At 53.1% G+C, this 20,846-nt stretch overlaps 1 protein-coding gene across 2 annotated transcripts in view; it reads right to left on the bottom strand.

Annotated features, from left to right (window-relative positions):
• The window catches only part of LOC6503839 (homeobox protein cut), a 60,008-nt gene extending 41,144 nt beyond the window's left edge, over window positions 1-18,864 (bottom strand). The window contains exon 1 of one of the 2 annotated variants that reach the window (XM_032452614.2): window positions 17,605-18,864. In XM_032452614.2, coding sequence (XP_032308505.1) covers window positions 17,605-17,727 — 123 coding nt within the window. In that variant the 5' untranslated portion in view covers window positions 17,728-18,864. The remainder of the gene's footprint in view (window positions 1-17,604) is intronic. The other variant, XM_032452615.2, reaches the window with a different exon arrangement.
• Between the last annotated feature and the right edge of the window lie 1,982 nt (window positions 18,865-20,846).

Raw genomic sequence — 20,846 nt, 5'->3', positions numbered from 1 at the left:
GCTCCCTACACATGTATATAATATATTGACGGCGCCCCCCACCCACCTAAGCCCCTGGTTGGCTGGGCTGGGCTGGGCTGGGCTCCTTCGCCACTTGTCAACCTTCCGCACCCCCCACCTCCAGCTCCAGCCCCCAATCCCCACCCCAAATTCAATGCCCCGAAACGAACGACAAAAAAAGGACCTCCTCACACACACACACACTCTCACACGTACCCAGGAGGGGTGGCGGGGATAAAAAAAAAGAAGCTGAAAAGAAAAAAAGTAAAAAGAAAAAAGAAAAAGGAGAAAAGAAAGAAAAGCTTCGGTTTAAGGGCGCTGAGAGAGCGACATCGCCATCGACAGGAACACGAGAAGGAGCCCGAACCGAAACCGAAGCCAGCTCCCTCTGCCGGGCAGGGGCAGGGGCAGGGGCAGGGGCGGGGGCTGAGGTCACCAGGGGGTGGCTGGATGACTGGGTGGGGTGGGCCAGCCTCCCGTCCAGGACGCTAGCTGTTGATGGCTTCCCAATCGAAATCGATGTTCGTATGTATTCCGCTCCTTTTTCTCGGTTGCGTTTCGGTTTCATTTTTTGTGCTTCTTTTTTTAGAGCCACCCTAAAATAGGAATTGCACTCGCCGGCTCTCTCGCACTCGCACTCCTCTGTCTCTGTCACTCCTGGCGGAGCGGTCCTGGGGGTGGCGGTTGACAATGTTCCTTGGACAGCTTTAAGGCTTCAACGAGGTTCGGCACTGCCACTGCCATTGCCACTGAGTCGAGTGAAAGTGTCTTGTAAATTCTTTTTTCTCACCCCGACTGGGCTCCCCCTCCCTGCCCTCGCTGCCCTCTTTGTTGCTCTGTTTTATTGCTGTCTGGTGGCGCCCCACCACCTCCCCCCCGCCTGTGTGCTTTTTTTCACTCATTTTTCTCGTCTTTACGAGGGGGGGCTCTTGTTATGCTTTTTTCTCCACTTTTTTTTCCGAAGCTTCGGTTTTCGGTTCGGGTGCCAGGGCAGAAAGGGACGGCGCTCCTCGGAGCGAAAGAGAGGCTCTGGAGCCGGATGGGGCGAGGAGCGAAGGGAGGGCGATTTCCCAGAGGAGGAAAGCCGAGAGAAAAAAAGGAACCCATACGGGCAATACCAAATTGGATTGGTTTCAGTTTCGGTTCGGTTCGGTTCGGTTTTTTTTTCTTTCTTTATCGTGTGGGGGGTTTGGGGTTGGATTTTTTGGGGGGTTGGTTTTTGGGTGATTGGAAGTCTCACACACACACACACACATACAGAAGCACACCAGCACACACTGACAGGGCAGGGTGGAAGGGAGCTCGCCCAGCGCCCTCCTTTTTTTCGGCACATAAAAATTTGTGCGTCAATTGGATTCGATTGGACGAATCCGAGTGGGCGGCGTAGGGAGCCGGGGCGGGAAAAAGAAAGGAAGAAAGGAAGAAGGAAAAGGGCAGCTGGCTGCGCTGTCGGCGCCAACGGAGAGCTGTTAACCTTTCGCACATAAACACACACACACCCTGCCCCCCCCCCCAACCCCCTGTGCTTTATATAGATTGCTTTCAATACCTATCGGCAACGCCTTTCGGGGCCCACTTGTGATTGGTTTTCGCCGCACACACACACACACTAAGGGCAGGGCGTATGTGTGTACATAAACGGCTGCCAGGAGGAAGGAGGCAGGGGCTGGGGCTAGGACGGTATTGACCCCAAGTAACTCGGCTGGCAGTGGGGCTAGCCTGCTGAAGAGTTCCGAGGGCGGTTCTCTGGGCCTTCTTTGGAGTGCACTCCAAGTAGGGAGCCACTGGGATGCAGTTGGGCCTGCAACTCGGCTGCTTATGCTGGTCTATGTATAGGAAATGGGATGAAGTGCTCAGAAGCTCTACCATATGGATTTAGAGGGCTATCTTACTCGAAGATCTTGCTCTACTTGAGGTGGGAGGGGAATCACATAAAAGTATCTCATATAGGATGATTACAGACTAGCTACTACAGCCCTCGAGGAAGATAGCACTAGATACCAGTCAGAATGGGACCAGAGCTGCGCTCCTCGATCCTCAGGTGAGTCAGCAGACCTTATCGGCCAGATATCGATCGTGAATCACGGGGCAGTCATGCGAGATCGCATCGCAATCGCCATCGCCATCGCCACAGCCATCGCCTCGCATCACCATCGCCTCGCCATCGCATCGCTCGGAGTCGTACGGTATCGCCCTCGTGAGTGGCTGAGCGGTTGGACGGGCGAAGGGAGTGGGGTGGCGGGTGGTGAGTGGTGAGTGTCGGTGGTGCAGTCGTCCATTGGCCCCTCCACCTTTTCGGCTCGCCTGTCGATAGCCCTCTCGAGCCGTCAGTGTGTGCGTGTGTGAGCCCTGGTGTGGGTCTGGGTCTGGGTGTGTGTGTGTGTGTGTGTGGAAACCAGTCGGGCAGAGCGAACGAATACGAGTACGAACGTGTACGGGAGCGTGTGTGAGGCGAGTGTGTGTGTGTGCTAGTCAATAACATCCAATCAGGTTTGTTAAAAATCTATCTATATATGATGTTCATGATGACGGCGACGCAGTCGATGTCCGCACACTCGCAGTCGCATGCGAGTGGAAGAGAGACCCCTCTGCCGAGACTGCAGCGCGCCCCACCCCTCTGCCGCAGTCCCTGGCTCTGGCGGCGTCGCAGCTGCGGTCGACTGCGCTGCTGCTACTGCTGCTGCTATTTCATTCATTTGCTCTGGGTTATCGAACACACATTGAACCGACAGTACGGGGTTCGTGTGAGTGTTCTGTCTTATCAGCTGCACCGTCGAGTGGCTCTCACTCGTGCCTCTGTCGCGGCGAGGAGCAGGCGCTCTCTCTTTGTCGCCCACTTTCTCTCTTTCTCTGACAGTTCCACTCAATGGCTCGTTGAGTATTGAGCCCTTTTTGAGTGCTTTCGAGGGAGAGCCGCTCCTCTCTGCTCCTCTCTCTCTCTCGTTGTGTCGAAAAAAATTAAGCAAAAACCAAATAAATAATTGTTGTTGCCGTTGCAGTTTCTTGGCCAAAACTTGCAGCTGCACCAGAGCAGGACGGCCTGAGCCGAGCAGAGAGCGCTCCTGGCCGAGAGAGCGCCGTCGCGGCTTGAGCGCTTTTTTTGTTTATGTTGCTGCCTCCTTTTTATTTTTTTATTTGCTGCTGATTGATTTTCCATAACATCCAACCCCGGCAGAGGCGTCGGCCGCGGCAGCGCTGCCAGCAGCTGGCTGCGTGTGAGTAAGCCCCTTGTCCCTGTCTGTGTGTGTGTGTGTGTATCGAACTCTTGGCCAATCGCAAAAATTTCCAATTGCGTACGATTTTCCAATCAAAATGGCACGACGGGCGGATTGGACGAGAGGCAAAAAATGGGAAAGACCGAAGAAAATGGCCGAGGAGCGGTGGTGGGAGGGATTATCCTGCCGAGGGGCTAGCACTAGCGGGACTAGACCGGCAGGACATCCCTCGAATCGATGCACTTGCCACTACCCCCCCCCTGCCCCCTCTTGCAGCTGCCGAAATTGGGAGGTCCAAGCGCAGCAACTGCCGGATCCTTGTGCGCATCTCTGACATATTTCCAATATCATTGGTCGATAAATACCGAGCAGGACGAATCGAAACGAAAGGACGATGCCGGGGTAGCCTCTCGTACATAGATCCCTCTCAGGCGCACCCATGGCCCCCGCCACCGCCCCCGCCCCATCTCCCAGCAAGGACATTCGGGGCCAAAGCAAAAAATATCTTGGAACGTAAAGTGGATGTGAAAGGACTCGCCTCGGCTCTCGTCCTTGCATGTGTGTGCGGCTCCTATGTGTGTCATATTCGCCACTTGTTGTTGTTAGTTGGGAGTCCCTTTGTAGTTGTTGTGGAGGAGGGTAAGGAGTGAAGAGGACACTGCCACCATGTGTGGCAGGCTTGAAAGCCCTATTTTGGTCCTTCGAGCCCCGACTTGCGAGTCCTATTATTAGATTTCAATCCCTTCGCCACCTTGGGCACCTTCCCAGAAGGAGGCGGGCCTCCTCCCGAGACATCCGATTACCGATTCCGATTCCGATTGCCATTCCGATTCCGATTGGTTTCCGATTGCCCCGAGAACACACGAGAGGCAAATCCTCCTTATCCCCAGCGCCGCAGCGAAGTCTGCCAATACAAAAAGAAGGCGTTGTACTGAGAGACCCATCCCGGTCCAGACCGCCTCGGGATACCCGGTCCTGGCAAGGTCCTGGCAAGGGGGAGTGGGTTGTGGGGAGTCAGTGTCGACGCACTCAGCACTGAACTGAACTGAACTGAACTGAACAGAACAGAACAGAACGGACATGGACGAGGACGAGGATTGCAGGCGAGGTGGCCAAGGAGCGGGAGGAAGGACCCTCCACCGAACACTACAAACGATGATGATGACGACGACTACGACTCCGACTACGACTACGACGACGACGACAATGTCCTTTCACATTTGTCGTTTTGGCCGAGACGATGGCAGCTTTGGCTTTAGCCCAGCGCTGGTGCTGGCGCTGGCGCTGCCACTGCCACTGCCACTGCCGCTGTCTGTGTCTGTGTCTGTGTGTCGGGGTCCTGGGTATCCTGCGTCGGAGGGACTCGCCGACCGACTGACTCTGTGTGGGAATGGCATAAAAAGTTTACTTGTCTGCGATGCTGTCTGCCCCAAACTGCTGCCAATTTTTATGCGCTCCCTACCGCTTTTCCGGGTTCTTTTTTTTCCTTTTTTTTTTGCCCCCTCCCAGTTCCAGAGAATCATCTCCAGACCCACCACCCATCAGGCAGGCAGGTCCTGCGGCTCCTCCCTGCCAGAGCTTTATTTCATTTCATCTTCACTTTCGGGTTTCGTTTTCTTTCTTTCTTTGTGACGTGTATAGATTTTTGTGTTCGGTAGGGATGATTGCCAGTCCTCCTGCAGCCCGCCCGCCCCTCGGGGGGGTTCGTACATTCCGATTCAAGGATATTTCCCGATATGTGTTAAAGGAGGAGATTCAGAGTAGAGTCGGAGCGGGCGGGCGGAGCGGAGCGGCGAAAAAATGAAATGAAATGAAATAAAGAGAGGAGCTCGAAGCGAAAGAAAAGACAGGAAAAATGGGAGGCAGGACTGGGAGGGGGACTGGGAGGACCATGAGGACTTGGGGAGGTCCTAGGAGTTCGCCTCGCGCTCTCTCTGTCTCTCGCTACAAGTGTGTGTGTGTGTGAAAGTGTGTGTGTTAGTGTGTGTTCTTGATTGCGCGCGTTAGCAGAAATGAAAATCGGGAGGAAATATATGTACGGATGGAGGCGGTGGCGGAGGCGGGGGGCGGGAAAAAGATGGAAAAAATAGAAGGACGGGAAAGGGAATAAAAGAAAACAAAGTGCAAGGAGAAGCAATCGCGGCACATAAGAAATAAGAAAAAAGAAAATAAGGGAATTTATTTCTTTTCGAGCGCGCGCAGGATTTTTGCCATTTTCTATATATATGCACGAATTATGTACATCCTGGCATCCATAGGTGTGTCTGTGTGTGTGTGTGTGTGTGAGGGGGGGGGGGCCTATGTACCGCCCGGGGTGGGGCGGGAGCACTTCTCCGAGTGGCTCTGGCCGGGTACATGGCAATAAATTGCCCTCTGCCAGCGCTATTTGATGATTTTTATGCTCCTGCCTCCCTAGTTGCTAGTCCTAGTCCTGGCTCCTGGCTCCTGGCTCCTGCCCGCTGGCTCCTCCAGCCCCCTCCATTTGCGGAGCTAGCTCACGTAACCCGGCTGCTTGAGTGGCTCTGGGCTCAAGGCCCTTCAGCCAGCAGCTCATCAATACTAGATAGAGCCCCGACTGAGTCACCTCGATCGGATACCACTAATCAGACATCCCACATGCGAAGCAATAGCCCCAGACATGCCACGATCGGGGCTTCGATTTGGAACAAAATCACACAAAACCGAAACACAAAGCCAGCAGCGCATTTATGGCGATCGCGCAGCTTAAAACATCCGGTAGTTAAACAATCTTACAATGAGCCTAAGCTCTCGGCTAAGTTGACTTCAATTATCAGACTCAGACTCGGAGTTTGGATTTGGTTTTGGTTTTGGTTTTGGTTTCAGATTCGAAATGGAATTGGGATGGGGACTGGTTGGGGATAGTACGGCGTCCGGCGTCCGGCGAGCGACGGGCCAGATAATAATCATTAGTGTGATCAATTGCCGGACCAGCGGCGGAGAGCAGAAAAAGTGTTGCGTTTAACTGGCAAATCAGAGTCTGAAGAGCCAGAGATCCACCAAGATCCGCGCCGGACGTTGGCGGCGGAAAGGCACTTAATTGAATTCGATTTGACGACTGACGACTGGCGACTAGCACTGGCACTGGCGCTGGTCTGGTCCAAGTCCAAGTCGGCCTCATCCGAATCCGAATCCGAATCCGAGTTTGGCATGCCAATGTAGAACAAACGGAAGTCGCTCCGAAATAAATTGAATCGAGAGCCGGGCCAGGCCAGGCCAGGCCAGAGCTCTCGAATAGCCACCGAAAATCAAAGGCAATCAGCAGAGAAACAAAAGTCGAAACAGAAGCGGGCCGCAGCGCTTTATTGTTCTACTCCACGCACACACCACACACAGACCTCCACATCCACATCCACATCCAGATGGGAGTGCGGAGTGTGGGTAGGCCGCTTCCTGTCTTCATCATAAAAAATCAAAGTAATAATGCGTGTACTTGCGTTCGCCACTTTATAGATTTATTAGCCCCTCCTGGGACGGAAATTCGAATTAAAACCGAACCGAACCGAACCAAACTAAACAGAGGGGAAACAGAGGGGCCTGCGCTTCGATCTCTGGCTCTGCTCCCCGGTATTTGCATAAGTCCCGGAGATGGACAGAACTGGATCGTAAATGCGCGGGCGTGCATATAAATCACAGTGCAGACTTATGCTCCTCCCGACAATGGATGAAATGTGTGATTCAATGACTTCCTCCCAATTAAAGGCTGCGCTTGGCGGTCTATTTTCGGCTCCCGCCCTGGGAACCGCTCTCGGATCGGAGATCGGAGATCGGAGACCGGGGATCTGGGATATGGGATATGGGGAAAGGTGTGCTCTCCTCCGATCTGCCCATATATCATAAAGCATCAAGAGTGTGCGACGAATTCAATGAGATCCGCCTCGGAAAGAGGGGGACGCCCTGCACCCCCCCACCACTTGCACGGGGAAGTGTTATGTCCAACAGATGTGCCGCAGCCGCGGCGGCGGGGGAGGCTCCTAAAAAAGTGTCTCAGGACTACTTACGAAGGAGGCTACCCGGAGAGGGGCTCCGCACTGCGGCACTTACTCAGCGAATAGCTCTAGTTTGGGGTCACCCGATAAGGCCGCGGTTCACATACCTGGAAAGAGAGGAGCAGACAAGACTGGCATTAATTTTCGATAGCGATTGTCGCGGGAATGGGCTTAGTTCTAGAGGAGTGGGGTGGAGCTGTTTTGGCCGAAAACTTAAAGCCGCCCAACTGTTGCCACCCGCAGGAGGCGGCGGTGGCGGTGGCGGTGGCAGTGGCGGCGAGAGGCAAGTGTTCTAATTAAAGCCAACAGTAAAAGGCTAACACACACCGAGCCAGTCGCAGAGACACAGACACGGTCGGGGAAAATGTGCCAAGAGGCAACGTGCTGGCGATGATGATGACGATGATGATGATGATGATGATGATGTTGATGACGAGGAGCGACGACGACGACGACGTCGGCAGTGAAAACTAACCTCAGACAACAAAACAATAGCGAACATCGAAATTCTAAGCAAGCCGACAGCAGCTGGCGAAAAACTAGCAAAGAAATTAAATTTAAAGGAGAGCGCCGGCGAGCCTGCTCCGCCCCTGAAAGCACGGCCCGGCGAGGCGCCTCGGCGTAATTGAAGCTCGCAGCCGCACACCTAGCCCCCTCCCGACTCCCGAGGCCCAACTGGAAAAAGTGGCAGAATTAGTGGCAAAAAGCGAGAGAGCCGAGAAAAGACGAAGGAGCCACGAGTGGGGCGGCAGGAGTGGGGGAGTGCGAGGTCCTGGCAAGACAAGGCACTTTCGGCTTTGTACTGCTCTTGTTCCTGTTGTTGTTGTTGTTGTTGGTGTTGTTTGCTCGAAAGCTGTGCTATTTTTCCCCGTTTTTTGCACTGCTGTCTTAAACTTAGACCACGTCCTTGAGCTTCAATGTGCCAGGACGAGTGTGTGTTGGCTGTGGGCCTATTCGTAGGCGCCTTTAAGGACTTTAAGGCCGGGGAGCAACAGTTTGGGTCGCGGGTCCTTCGGAGTTGCTATTTTTTGAGTTTCAAGGCTGCGACCGGGCAGGACATCCTGGTCGGCACTAGAGGCACTGCCAGTAGGAGCACCTTGGCCCCCAAGGCACCCCAGTCCCCCCCTCGCTCCGAAGCACTTTTAATTACGCACGTTTGCGGGGGCGGCGGGTGGCGGGTGGCTGCATGTGTGTCTCGGAACGCATGATTCCGCCCCCCACCCAGCCACCCCGCCACCCTGGCAGCCACCCCGCCAGCCAGCCATTGTGCAGTGCATGTGTCCTTGAAAGTTAGCATAGTTTTTGGCATAGTTTCGGGCCGAGCTGGCTGGGAGTCGGGGTGAACGACACTGGCATCCTGGAGCGGGTGGAGGTGGGGACGGGGGCAGCCTAAGCAAACAAACAGAAAGCCAGAAGACAGCATCGATTCGGCCGAAATCAAATTAAACACTCGAAGGGCCGGAGGCCACTTAAGACTCATCCGCAGGCTGACCCTCGGCTGGCCGGATTGTTTTTCTGGCCACCAGGGCCAGAGCAGGGCGGCTTATCGGAGGCGGCCGATCTGGGCCGGAGTGGGCCTGGGCCTGGGCCGTGATATGACAGAAATTATGACTTCATAAACGGTTTACATCCGAGGAACAACACGAGTGTTTTCGATGGAAATTCACCCTCGACCCGGGGCAGAGGGGGAGGCTGATGATGGCCCTCCCCCCACTCCTCCGCCCAGAAAACTAATGCCAAAAATGCAGGGCTATTAGAGCGACTGGGCAGAAGGGGGGGGGGCGAAAGTTTTCGGCCCGACATTATATCATAATTAGGGGGAATATATGAGGAGGGCGCTTATCAGTGCGCGCCAATTGCGGAGGCGGGGTGTGGGGTGTGGGGTACGGGGGGCGGAAGGTCGCGGGGTGGCGGGCTTTTATGACCTCTTAAATATTTACGATGCCCCCAGCCACGGTCCCCGGAGCCACGGAAAAGAGATCTCCGCGCAGACCTGGCCCATTCGAAATAAATTTTAACAAATTAGCAGTGGCAACTAATCCCGGAGACAACAATGCCCGCCGACCGCCAACCGCCAACCGCCGGCAACCGCCGCCCACGCACCATGCCCGGTATTGGCAATCACCATAAATTGTCACAACTGATATCCAGATGTGCGGGGCGGCAGAGCCGCAACTATTTCGGGCGCCGCCAGCTATTTGATAAGTATTTTAATTGGTTTTGAAATTAATATTTTGGAAGCCATTAGCCCGTCCGATTGGACTCTAAATCAAGTCTGAGAAGAAGGCCCTCCGATTTCTTTCGGTGCACGCTTTCCTTTGTTCCTTGCGGTCTGGCAGTCTGACAGTCTGGCAGTCGGGCGGAGGGGCAGTCGGGCGGATCTTCAATAAACTGTCGTCTTCAGAGAGCCCGGGAAATTATTGTCCGCGGTGTTGGGGAATTTATTTGGCCGGCCGATCGAAATATTGTGAAACGAGAAAACAAATAAATTAAAAGGAAAATACAAGGCAGCGACATGCGAACTAGCGGGGGACTGGGACTGGGACTGGGACAGGGAGCGGGAGACAAAGCGGTAGCCCCTCTAGGCCACTGCGCTCTAGTTCCCATCGGGTCGGAATCGGAATCGAAATCGGAATCGGACCTGCAGAGTGGTATCTCCCCGACAATGGCCCGAAACTGTGCCAGCACACCGCGCAGAACTGAAACCGAAACTGAAACTGAAAAATTCAAATTCTATCGATGTGTGGATGGATATTTTTATCGAAGTTGGGGCCCGGAGCAGATAGCTCCGGGCGAGGGGCAAGAGAGGGGGGGGCCTGCGCATATGTATATAGTGTGCTTAGTACAATATAATACCTTTTAATTTAATATGCAGCTGACGTGCGATCGCCGCTCGATCAGTCAGTTCAGTTCAGCAGCGCTTTTGTCTTTCTTCTCAGTATCTGTATCTGTATCTGTAGCTACGTCTGTCTCTGTATCTGTATCTGTATCTATATCTGCCTTTGTAGCTTGATGCGCCTGTGCTAGTGACTGTCTCATTCGGGGCTTCGGTTGAAAATAAAATAAATCGAAATGACAGATCATTAAAATTTACAACAACACCAGAGAGGCCCCAGCGATTCCCATTCCGATTCCCATTCCCATTCCCATTCCCATTCCCGTTCCCATCCCAGAAAGGCAACCATCGTGGACATTATTTTCCGTTTGGCTTCGGGCGGAGTGGGCTGGTGGGACTGATGGGACTGATGGGGCTGGTGGGGCTGGGGGTGGAGGAACAAAATACGAGAACCGCACCGAGTTATATTTGTCGTTGTCGATCAGTTTTTATGTCGTTCGATATGGCAGCGAAAGGCGGCGAAATTTTTTATTAGCCAGCGACGATGGCTGCCGCTGCAGGCCGCTTTTATGCGCTTCTATATCTGCGAGTGGGCACTGTACTCCGCAGTGCTGTACTGTACTGTACTGGCTGGTTCCTTGTCCTCTGCAGGCTCCTGCGGACGGGCTGGATGGGCTGGACTGGCAGATGCACAATGCACTGAGATCATCGCTTTCCCACTCGAATTTCCCCGAATTTCCACAGTCTGCGGCTGCCCCGACTGGCAGAAGCCCATAAATTAATAAATGGAGACGTTCGGGGGCAGACTACATTAAAAAACAGCTCCCTCCTTCCCCCTGTCTCTAGCCCCTCCGGCCGTCAATGAAATTCATAATATTTACGTCCATAATTTCTTCTAATATTTTCAACAGCTGAGCAGCAGCAGCGGCAGCAGCCCTCTGTGTGTATAATTGACACTCAATTATGCGAGGGTGTGTGTGCCCCAAGAGGAGGCAGGGGCATGGACAGGGGCAGGGGCAGGGAGGTGGCTGCCAACTACGCGCTGCCATTATCCGAGCTACTTAGCAGCCGTTCAGCGGCCACTTGTTGAGGCTCCCCCCCTCCCAAAAAAAAACCAGCTAATAATACGAGAGCTGGCAGCCACTTGAAGACGCTGCTGGCACACAAAAGATTTCCGCCGCAGAAGCGCCCGAAATCCCATTCTTTCCTCCGGAATTGAAGCGCGATTGATCGCATTGATCTGCTCTGTGGCAGTGCCACTGCCAGTGGCAGTTGTGAGAAAGTGCGTGTGTGTATCCGACAGACAAAGTATTTAGTAGAACACGAGCACCAACAAATATCTCAAGTAGCAGTGTCTCCGCTGGGCACTGGGAGAAACGGGTGGGGGATCTGTCCGCTATCCATCTTCCAGATACAGATACAGCCGTTTCTCGCAGTGCCCCGCTGATCCTCATCAGTGTCGCCGAACATTCGCAGTTGATCTACACAATAATTCATGTGTTTAGAGCCCCAGCGCCGAAAAAGCACTGTCAGCGAAGACCGCTTCTTGCTTCTTGCGGCAAGAAGCTCCAGCGCCCAGCGCCCAGCGCCGCCGCCAGAGTGTGAGAAGCGAGCGTGTGGGCGGCAGGCAGGCAGGGCAGAAGAGCCCTGGCCCGTATCGGGTTCACAAGATCTGAATATCGAACTCTCGAGATGCATTTCCCGGGAAAGATGCAAGCGATATGCGCAGTAGAAGATCAATAGAGCGGAGGAGCCGGTTTCCAGGGAAGCCGGTAGCTGCCGACTGGTGGCTGGTGGCTGGTGGCAGAACCCTACCGCAGCAGCCCTCGGAGATCGGTGGTTGGCGACCGGTGGGGTGGCCACTCCGCCGGTGGAGGGTGGAGGGCGGACGGAGGCGTCTAAAAATACGGGGAGCCACATGTGCGCATTGTTTGTCACTGCTGCCGGCCGCAGACTTTTGTCAGCCACCGTACGGCAGCAATTAAAAGCGTAAAAAAGGGAGGCCCGAAAAGCGGAGACCGGCGGAGATCGGCGGAGATCGGCGGAGACCGGCGGAGCCCGGAGAAGGGGCTTCTTCCAGCGCATTTGCCTACTTAATCATTGTCTGTGCGTGCAACATGCACATGCCCCGCCACCGCCACCGCCACTGCCGTCTCCGTCTCCGTCTCCAGCGCCCCTTTCGGAACTCCTTCAGCCGCTACTTGATTTGATTTACGCCTGCCAATGGTTTATGATTGAGTGGGGCAGGCCCGGAGATACGAGATAGAGCGCACAAATGTGTTTTTATTTTACTTGGGATATGGGCTCTCGGATCAGGGATCGAGGAATCGAGGGATCGAGGGATCGCCGCATATGCCGCAGATATATTTTAGTTTCCCCGTCTGCTGCCTTGCAATGAGGCGCAGCGTTTTGCGGCATGCTGCACCACAGCACAGCTAGAAATGCAAAAAAGGCCCGAATCGACCGAAAAAAAGCGAGAATGTAATCCCAGCTGTCCACAAAACGAGGCAGGGACGAAGGCAGCCAGCCCGATTCTGTTTCTGTTTCTGTTTGATTTTTTTGCTTTTAATCATAAAAAATGGAATTGTGCTCAGCTCATTGAATAAATCAAACTCATTTGCATACCGCCTGATAAATTATAGCCCGACAATTGACAAACTGGCCCGGGCCGGGCCGGGCCGGTCCGCAAACCGAAGCCAATCCGGAACAACCCTTCTCGGAGATGGAGTTGGGTGGCAAAAGAGCAACCACCCGGCCAGGCAGAAGGGGTCAGGCTGGCACTAGCAGCCCTCCGGGATGCCAGGATCTGTTCCCATGAGCTTCTGCCGTTCTGGCCCTAGGTGCGCTGCCTGTCCAAACAGCGAGCCGCCAGAAGGTATGTAGTTTCTGCGAACTCGTTACAGGGATCTTGGCGAGAATCTCACACAATTAATTATATAAACAGGGCGGCCATAAAGCCCAATCGAGCGGCGGCCGCTTCCAACGAAAGACAAATATTCTGCCGAACCGAGCTATGCCACATCAAATATTTCAATAACATCAAATTAAACATAAAACTAGGGGCCTCTAGCCTCTGGCTCTCGGATTCCGGGGGCCCGACTGCAGAGCCCCGTGGAGGTGCCGTGGAGGGGCCGTGGAGGGGCCAAGACAGGGACTGCAAATGGTAACAAGCACTCAGAAGTCAAAGCGAATTAAATTCTAAACTAATTTCGTGTCGTGCCAAAAATAATAAAATAAAGAGCAGCCACTAGCCACCAGCCACTAGCCACTAGCCAGCGGCCAGACGGAGCGACTGACGGCCGGAATGCATGTCGAGAGTAGAAAATGGGCGTGGGCGTGGGCGTGGGCGAAAACCAACAACTTAATTAAAGCATCAATAAAAAATTGTAAAACATCTGAGGAACGCCACGAGGACACCGCTGTAAGCTGTAAACTGTAAGCGAAATTCAGCGCAAGTGTTCTTCGGCTGCAGTTCTGCCAGTACTGCTATGGGGAGCGGGGGGCCTAATGGACCCGCCAATAAAGTCCTTGATCCCCCCTTCGGAGCGCTCCTCGCCGGCCGAACTGCCAATAATGATGATTCCTTTTTAATGTGCGCTCCCCAGGCGTTGGTAATTACTCAGGCTGGGATCTGGGAGCTGGGATCGGGGAGCTGGTTGGATCCCCAGAAAAGTTAAAGCCTTTTTGCATTCAGCGTATCGATCACACGAAATGTTGCCAATACGACTGAGCTCTCGAAACTCGAAACTCATCATCATCACGGATGGCAGTCCGTCAGTCGGTCCGCAAGTCGGTCCGGAGTTCTTCGCTCTCTTCCGAGCCAAGAAAGGGGCGTGCACAAAATGATATTTTATTCAATATCCTCAGCACCAGTTCTCAGTCTCAGTCTCAGTCCAAGTCTCAGTCTCAGTCCAAGTCTCAGTCTCAGGCCCAGTCTCCCGTTCCAGCGATTTGTCCTTTTCAAGCCGGAGACCGCTCCGCGCAGGAAATCAAATTGATGGAGAGACGGCCTGAGAAACCTGAAATTAAAAACTCATAAGATATCGACTGATATATTGAGCTGCACAAATTACTGACAACTGGAAGATGAAAGAGGCCCCTGCCACTCAGTCAGGGGCAGGGGCAGGGGCAGGGCGAACGAAACAAAGAAAGACTGAATGGTTTCCAAGACAGGTTTGCCATCCTTTCCCCCATCCCCCATAGGACGCCCCTTTCCCTTTTTCCCAATCTCTTAGAGCGGCTTTCCCCCACATGCCCACATGGCCACCAAGTCCCTCCGCAGAACGGCGGTATGGTATGCATATAAAAAGACAATTAGTTGTTATTAAGTTGTACACAAAGCCGTCGAATCTGGGTATTTTGGCCGGGCTTTGTGCCTAGATGCGGAATTAATGATGCAATGACAATTGATGCACGCCACGCAAGCGTTTACGATGTTTATGCTCAATTAGTGTCGTCATCGCGGCTCCCAAGACTGCCCCAAGACTGCCGAAGACTGCCGAAGACAGTCGAAGACAGTTGAGGTGTTGGATCGATCGCAGCTCCCCCCACAGACCCAATTAGCGGAGGACACTCGACTGCCCACTCCGCTCCTGATACAACTCCGCTCTGCTCCGGCCGGCTTTTGGCTTCAATTAGCTTCAATGGCTATTCATAATTAATGCCATAAACCGGAAAGCGAGAGAAGCAGCCACAGAAACAGAAACAGAAACAGAAACACATAATCATAATAAAAATGATCAGCAGACACACTCGCTGGCAGTTCATGAACTCAATTTTTAATAATAATTTCCAAATGATTTTTTATTTCACATTATTAGTTGCGTGGTGGATCGGAATCGGAATCGGAATCGGAATCGGGTTCGAGTTCGGAGCGGCATCTCCCACCACCTCCCACAAGCTTTAATTGTTCGATTTTCGTTTCGATTCGACTCGTTTGGTTTCGTTATAGACACGGTTGGTCCCCCGTTCTACATACCATGTAGCTGGTTCTGAGTCTATGGGGGACAGACTCCGGCGTGGATATTTCTGTCCGGCTGCCTCTGTCTCTGCCTCTGTTCTGTTCTGTTCTGTTTTAATTTCCGCGCTGACAAATTAATTTAATTATATTAACATATCTCTCCAGCGATCGAACGATTGAACTGACTGAAATACGTTCGAATGTGTATCGCCTCTGGTTCTGATTCGACTAGCGAGCGAGTGGTGAGTGGTGAGTGGGTGGGTGGTGGCTGCTGCTCCGTGATTCTCGGCGTAACCCCTTCGCCGGCCTCTGACTCATTAGCTGGCTGGCCGACCGCCTCTCTCCCAGTAAATTGCACTTAAAACGCTAAAAATTATGCGACACACGCCGATCTGTATCTGGCTAAATGAGTATCTGTATCTGAGTATCTGAGCATCCCAGTATCTCTGTATCTCTGTATCTGTATAGCCAAGGGCTTAAAAGCAAGGACAACCCTGTAGCTCCTGCTGAGCTGCCAAGCTGCCAAGCTGCCGGGCTGCTCATTTTCGGCATATGCAAATGCCAAACGCCATCTTGGAAATTAAACTCTATAAACTATCAGTGCTCGTCCCCGGCCACATCCGAGTATCCTTCTATCCGTATCTGCATCTGCGATGGTGGTGGTGGCTAGCCCGTAAACCGGTTTCAATTCGATTAAAACGGAACCCAGACCCAGACCCGAGCTGAAGCCATCCAAAAAACCAAAAACGGGGAAAAAAAAAAAGAAACTTGAATTTTCTCTCATCTTTTTACCCTAGCTCGGCTTTTCGTCAGCAAATGCATTTGGCAATTAGTTTTGTTTTGTTTCCATTTCCAGTTTGGATCAGCAGAAATCAATGACAGTCCGCTTCTGGTAATCGCAGAAGCCAACAGCCAACAGCCAAGAGCCGAGAAGTCTTCTGACCACTAGCTGGCAATAGCTAGAGCTCTAGCTCCGTAGCTCCGGCTCGGTTCGATGTTAATGGGTCAAGTTTATAGATTGCATTACGGAAATTAATTTTGCTCTTTTTCGGCGCTCTTGTTCGCTTTTTTCCTAGATTTTTTGCCGCCTCTGGCCACCGCTCGCTCGTTCTATATTTAATGGACGGATTTTGTGTCAATCAAGCACATTTCGCTGCTGGGGCTGGGGCTGGAGCTGGGGCTTCGATTTGTGTCACTTGTCGCGCCCCAGCAGGGCACTACTCCATTCTATGATGATCGAAGGTCTGCCTATCGATCGGGCCCATCGATTTTGGTCCTTCGAGACACTGGGCCTCCGACCCACCGACCCACCGAGGGTATTAGAAGTTCGACTCCACTTGTCTGCCTCTCCCCGATCGAGAGGTGAAAATAAATAAATAAGGAATACTATAAAAAGTATTCCAACTCATTTAGACAGCTGTAGACGGAGCCCCCCCTCCTCCTCCCCCGCGCAGCGGCTGCGGTTTGTTTAATTTACTTAATAAACTTCTATTTTTGGTCGGCAAATTAATATTCGTGTGGAATAACCTTTCTTCGGCCGGCCCGGAGCTCTTGTTCTAATTTTGAATGCATGACGGGGCCGGGGACTGGATACTGGATACTGGATACCCGAGACTGGATAGACATGAGCACTGGGGACCTCTCGAGTACTCATATTGATTCATTGATTGCAATCGATCACCAGACGATCTCGCCGGACGATCGTTAGGCGGCAAGTGAGCAAGCGAATTAGAAGTCCACTCCTAACGAGCTTGGCCCGCTCGGAGGAGCTTCTTGGAAGCACTTCCCGCTAGTTTATGGGCCCGCTGCGGAGGAGCGCAATGCCGACGGCAATCACCGCCCCACTCGCAATTAAAATAAAAGTAAGCGAACTCAACCCAATTAGGTCCGCAAATATAGTCCGGGATGGTCTGTCTGGCCCGGACTCCTGCTCCTGGCTGCCCGGAGTCTGGCACTGGGCCAGCACGGCACTCGGAGTCGTCTGGCCTCCGCCCCAGCCGATCGCGTCTGGCTACAACCCGCCCCGGTTCACCGATCGGCGGATCGTCGGATCGGCGGATCGGCGGCCCTCGCAGGGAGTCAGTCGAGCAACAAATCGCCCACTTACTGCCGGCTTGTTGCACTTTGCATTCCGGCCCGTTCGGAAATCAATAATCGCGGCAGAGCAAATACGCTTCGCAGAAATTAGACAACAATGGGGCGCTCGGCCGCAACACGCAAACTCAATTAGTTGGCCTAAGCTGGTCAGGTGGGTGGTGGGCGGTGGGTGGTCCGGTGGGGGAGTCTGGGAGAGACTCTTCCGATTCGATTGTTGTCACTACCAGGCGGAGAAATATCACTTGACTCGGAGCACTATCAGGTGGATCGGATCCACCACACACTCCCTACACTTCCTACACACGACATGCCGAGAGGGGCGAACAGGAATTCCAAGATTTTCGGGAATCCGACTCTCGAAAGGCATTCGAAAAGCGAATTCTTAGGGATTCCCCGGAGGGGCGCGCACTCCGACCGAACGCGAGGAGACACCTCCTACGGCACTAGGCACTGAGCACTGGGCACTGGGCACTGGGCACTGGAACTTACCTGTTGCCAAAATTGTGCCAATAAATAAATTTGCTCCTTTTTGAAAAACCAATCGTTGATTGATTGAACAGCCGTCAGATCCATATCGGCTGTCCCAGCGGCTTGTGGCAATGTTGGCTGCATTCGTGGGCTTTCCAGTGGTGTGGTTCCGGACTCGGATGGTTCAGAAGGCGGATCCAGTGGCTGGTGGTAGCTCTAGGCCTGGCATTGGCGCCGAAGAATAGTTCTTGGATTGGGTTTGGTTTTGGTAAAGTTTGGTGTTTAATTTTCTTTGCTTGTTGCTTGTTAACTGTTTGTTTGTTTGCTGTTTGTTTGTTTGTTTGTTTGTTTGTTTGTTTGGTTGTCACTTCACACTACACCTAGTACTAACTAGCTGGTTACTGTCGCTTTACGTGCTCAAAAAAATTCATAAATAGCGTTGAATAAGCCAATTCGAGTTGCTGGAAGTTCAGTTCCTGGACTCTGCGATCGAGAGATGGGGATGTGATTGGTTTGCTTTTTGGATTTGGTTTGGAGTTGAGTCGTGGGTGTTGGGGGCTCAGGTTCAGGCCATTGTGGGGGCCGGAGAGCTGCAGCTGATGCTGGTGCAGATGCAGATGCAGATGCAGATGCGGATGCGGATGCAGATTATTTCGCACATGTTTCGGGTTGTTGTTGGTGGTGCTGCTGGTCGAGGTCGAGGTGGTGGTGTTGTTGTTTTGGGTGGCACTTGACACTCATACACGCGCACATTTCTGATTCTGATTCTGATTCAAAAGAACATATGTATTTGTTGGGGAATCACTCGAAAAAAATAGTGTTTTGAAGTGATATCTCGTCCTGGCTGGAATTTGTTTTTTTATTTCAGGGCTTTCCGGGCTTTCTGGGTGTTTGTGCTTCCGATCCGGAGGGCCTGGGATGCGGGACTAAACTGCCTATATCGGATATATCTCGCACACACACATCTCGCGCGGTTCACGGCTCACACACACTCGGCACACACACTGACTGCGGACTGCGGACTGCGGAACACGGAAGGTGTGCGGCTCATCAATTCTTGTATCTCTCAGATTCCCAGTTCGATTCTCGGCTGGCCGATTCTCGATTCTCCGATTCTCGATTCACCGATTCTCGATTCTCGATTCTCCCATTCGAGTCTCACACGAGTTGGCGACGTTGCCAGTCACGAATGCTGTTGATGACTGAACAAATCGAACCCTAACGAAGCGCCGACAACCCTCCAAAACATCTAGCACGCACACAGCCGCAGCTACGCGCGCTGCAGACACAGATACAGATACAGATACATTCGAACCAGCGAGCGTGGAGCGTGGTGTGTGTGCCTCTCGTTCGGGCGCGCTCGGCCCGCCTCGGCCCCGCTCGGCTCGATTCCACTCCGCTCAGCCGCGCGAGAGAGAGAGGCGGCCGAGTGCGGCTGGTGCGAGTGCGAGCGAGAGGCCGAGAGCGAGCCGAGTCCCAGCCCGAGTCCGAGCCCGAGCCGGAGACCGAGAGAGAAGCACTCAATTCGCTGCCAACTGCACGCTTTTGATTTCTTTCAATAGGTTTTTGATTTTTCCTGCTTTTTATTTCACTTTTTGTGTGTTTTGCTTCTTGGGGCTCCCTTTTTTCCTTCTTTCTGGTTCTTCTGCTCTTCTTTTTTTTGAGCATTTTTTCTGCGCCGCCGCTGTCAGTTGCATGTATTGAAATTCATTCATTCAACGGCCCCCCTCCCCGCCAGCTACCACTGCCCCCTGCATGCCGTCTCTCTCGCACAGCGACGCCTTTTTTTTATTGGGAAAAACTTATGGGGAAAAGCGAGCTCCAGCTCCCATCTCCCAGCTCCCAGTTCCCAGTTCCAGCTACAGCTCCAGCTTCAGCGCCGTAGTTTTTGTTTATTGAGCCGAAGATTGAGTGCGACGTCGGCAGAGGCAGTGGCAGCGACTGAGACAGAGACAGCCAAGGACGAGGCGGCGGAGGGGCAGGCTTCTTGAGTGAGGGATAAGCGATTTGGCTGCGGAATCGGGGATTTCGGATTTCGGATTGGGATTGAGATTGCAACTTCGGTTTTTTTTCGTCGTGCACTTGTTTTTATTTATTTTATTTTATGATTCTTTCGCTCGTTGATGGTGGGGGGAGTGGTGTGTGGTAGGGGGAGGGGGAGGGGCAAGATGGGAGGGGTGGGTAAGTTGTTGAAATTATTATTGTGTCTGGGCTTCGGTTAGTTATATTTTTGTTGCCACTGTAAGGTCGGGCGAGAGCTGGAATTGGAAAATAAATTCAAGCAGGATTCCATCTAGATTGGCAGGGCAGGGGGGCTCCGAAGAGGGGGGATTACTCTGCTTGTTTATTCTACTTTCTGGACTTACGCTTATGGATAGTACTAGTAGCTCCTAACTGTTGTTCCAACTAAAAACAATTAAATAGAGCTCTATTGAGGGTCTAGGAACTAGTGTATCTGAAAAGTACTACTCCTTTTGGCTTAAAGTATCTTTCTTTGAGAGAACCCCTTGGAATATTAAATGGCGAGTGTCCTGCCCCCCGCGGGACTTTGCATAAAGAAAGTTCAAATTGTATCGAAGCGCCAAGTGCAATGGTTCCTTCCACCGTGCCACGAGGGGCATGGGCATGGGCATGGGCATGGGAGGGGGCGAGAGCAGGGGGGCTGGCCTACACCTATAGAATCGCTGAGAACCGGAGTCGCAGTCGCAGATGCGTTGCTGCAGTCTGAGAGAAAACGGCAGGAGAGTGGGCAGGGCGGGGCGGGGTAGGGGGTTCGGAGACTTTGTCGTCGTCGGCTGGGCGGGGAGCGAGTGGGCGGGGGGTAGGTAGGGGCCCGGCACGAAGACAAAAACTCAGGATTTCGGATGCTCTGCCGACTTCTCGGTCGCTGCCGAGACTCATTTCATTTTATTGCTATTAGATTTTTTCCACTTTGCGGTCCTGCGGCTTGGATTTCGGGGAGAGGGGGGCCCAGCTTAAGGGACTCGGGGGGGAAAAGGAGGACTATCGACCGATCGAACCCCGATCGACGCCCAATCAGGGCGGCGGAACAAGTGCCGCCCGAAATCCCAACCAGATAAGCCAAATCCCGCACAGAAGCCAGCCGGGAGACTGGCGTTTGAGCACTCAAAGCAAAGCACTCAATCTCGAACTCAAAATCACACTCACACTCACCCGCGGCACTCGCTTGCTCGCTCCACTTCCGTCTCGCTCGTTTGAGTTGCAGTTGCAATCGAGCGCAGGGGCGCGAGCCGAGTTCGAAT

This window comes from Drosophila ananassae, chromosome XL (genome assembly GCF_017639315.1).
Source record: "Drosophila ananassae strain 14024-0371.13 chromosome XL, ASM1763931v2, whole genome shotgun sequence".
In the NCBI taxonomy this organism is placed as follows: domain Eukaryota; kingdom Metazoa; phylum Arthropoda; class Insecta; order Diptera; family Drosophilidae; genus Drosophila; species Drosophila ananassae.
Note: the sequence above shows the minus strand (reverse complement) of the source record. Positions and strands in the feature narration are given on the sequence as shown.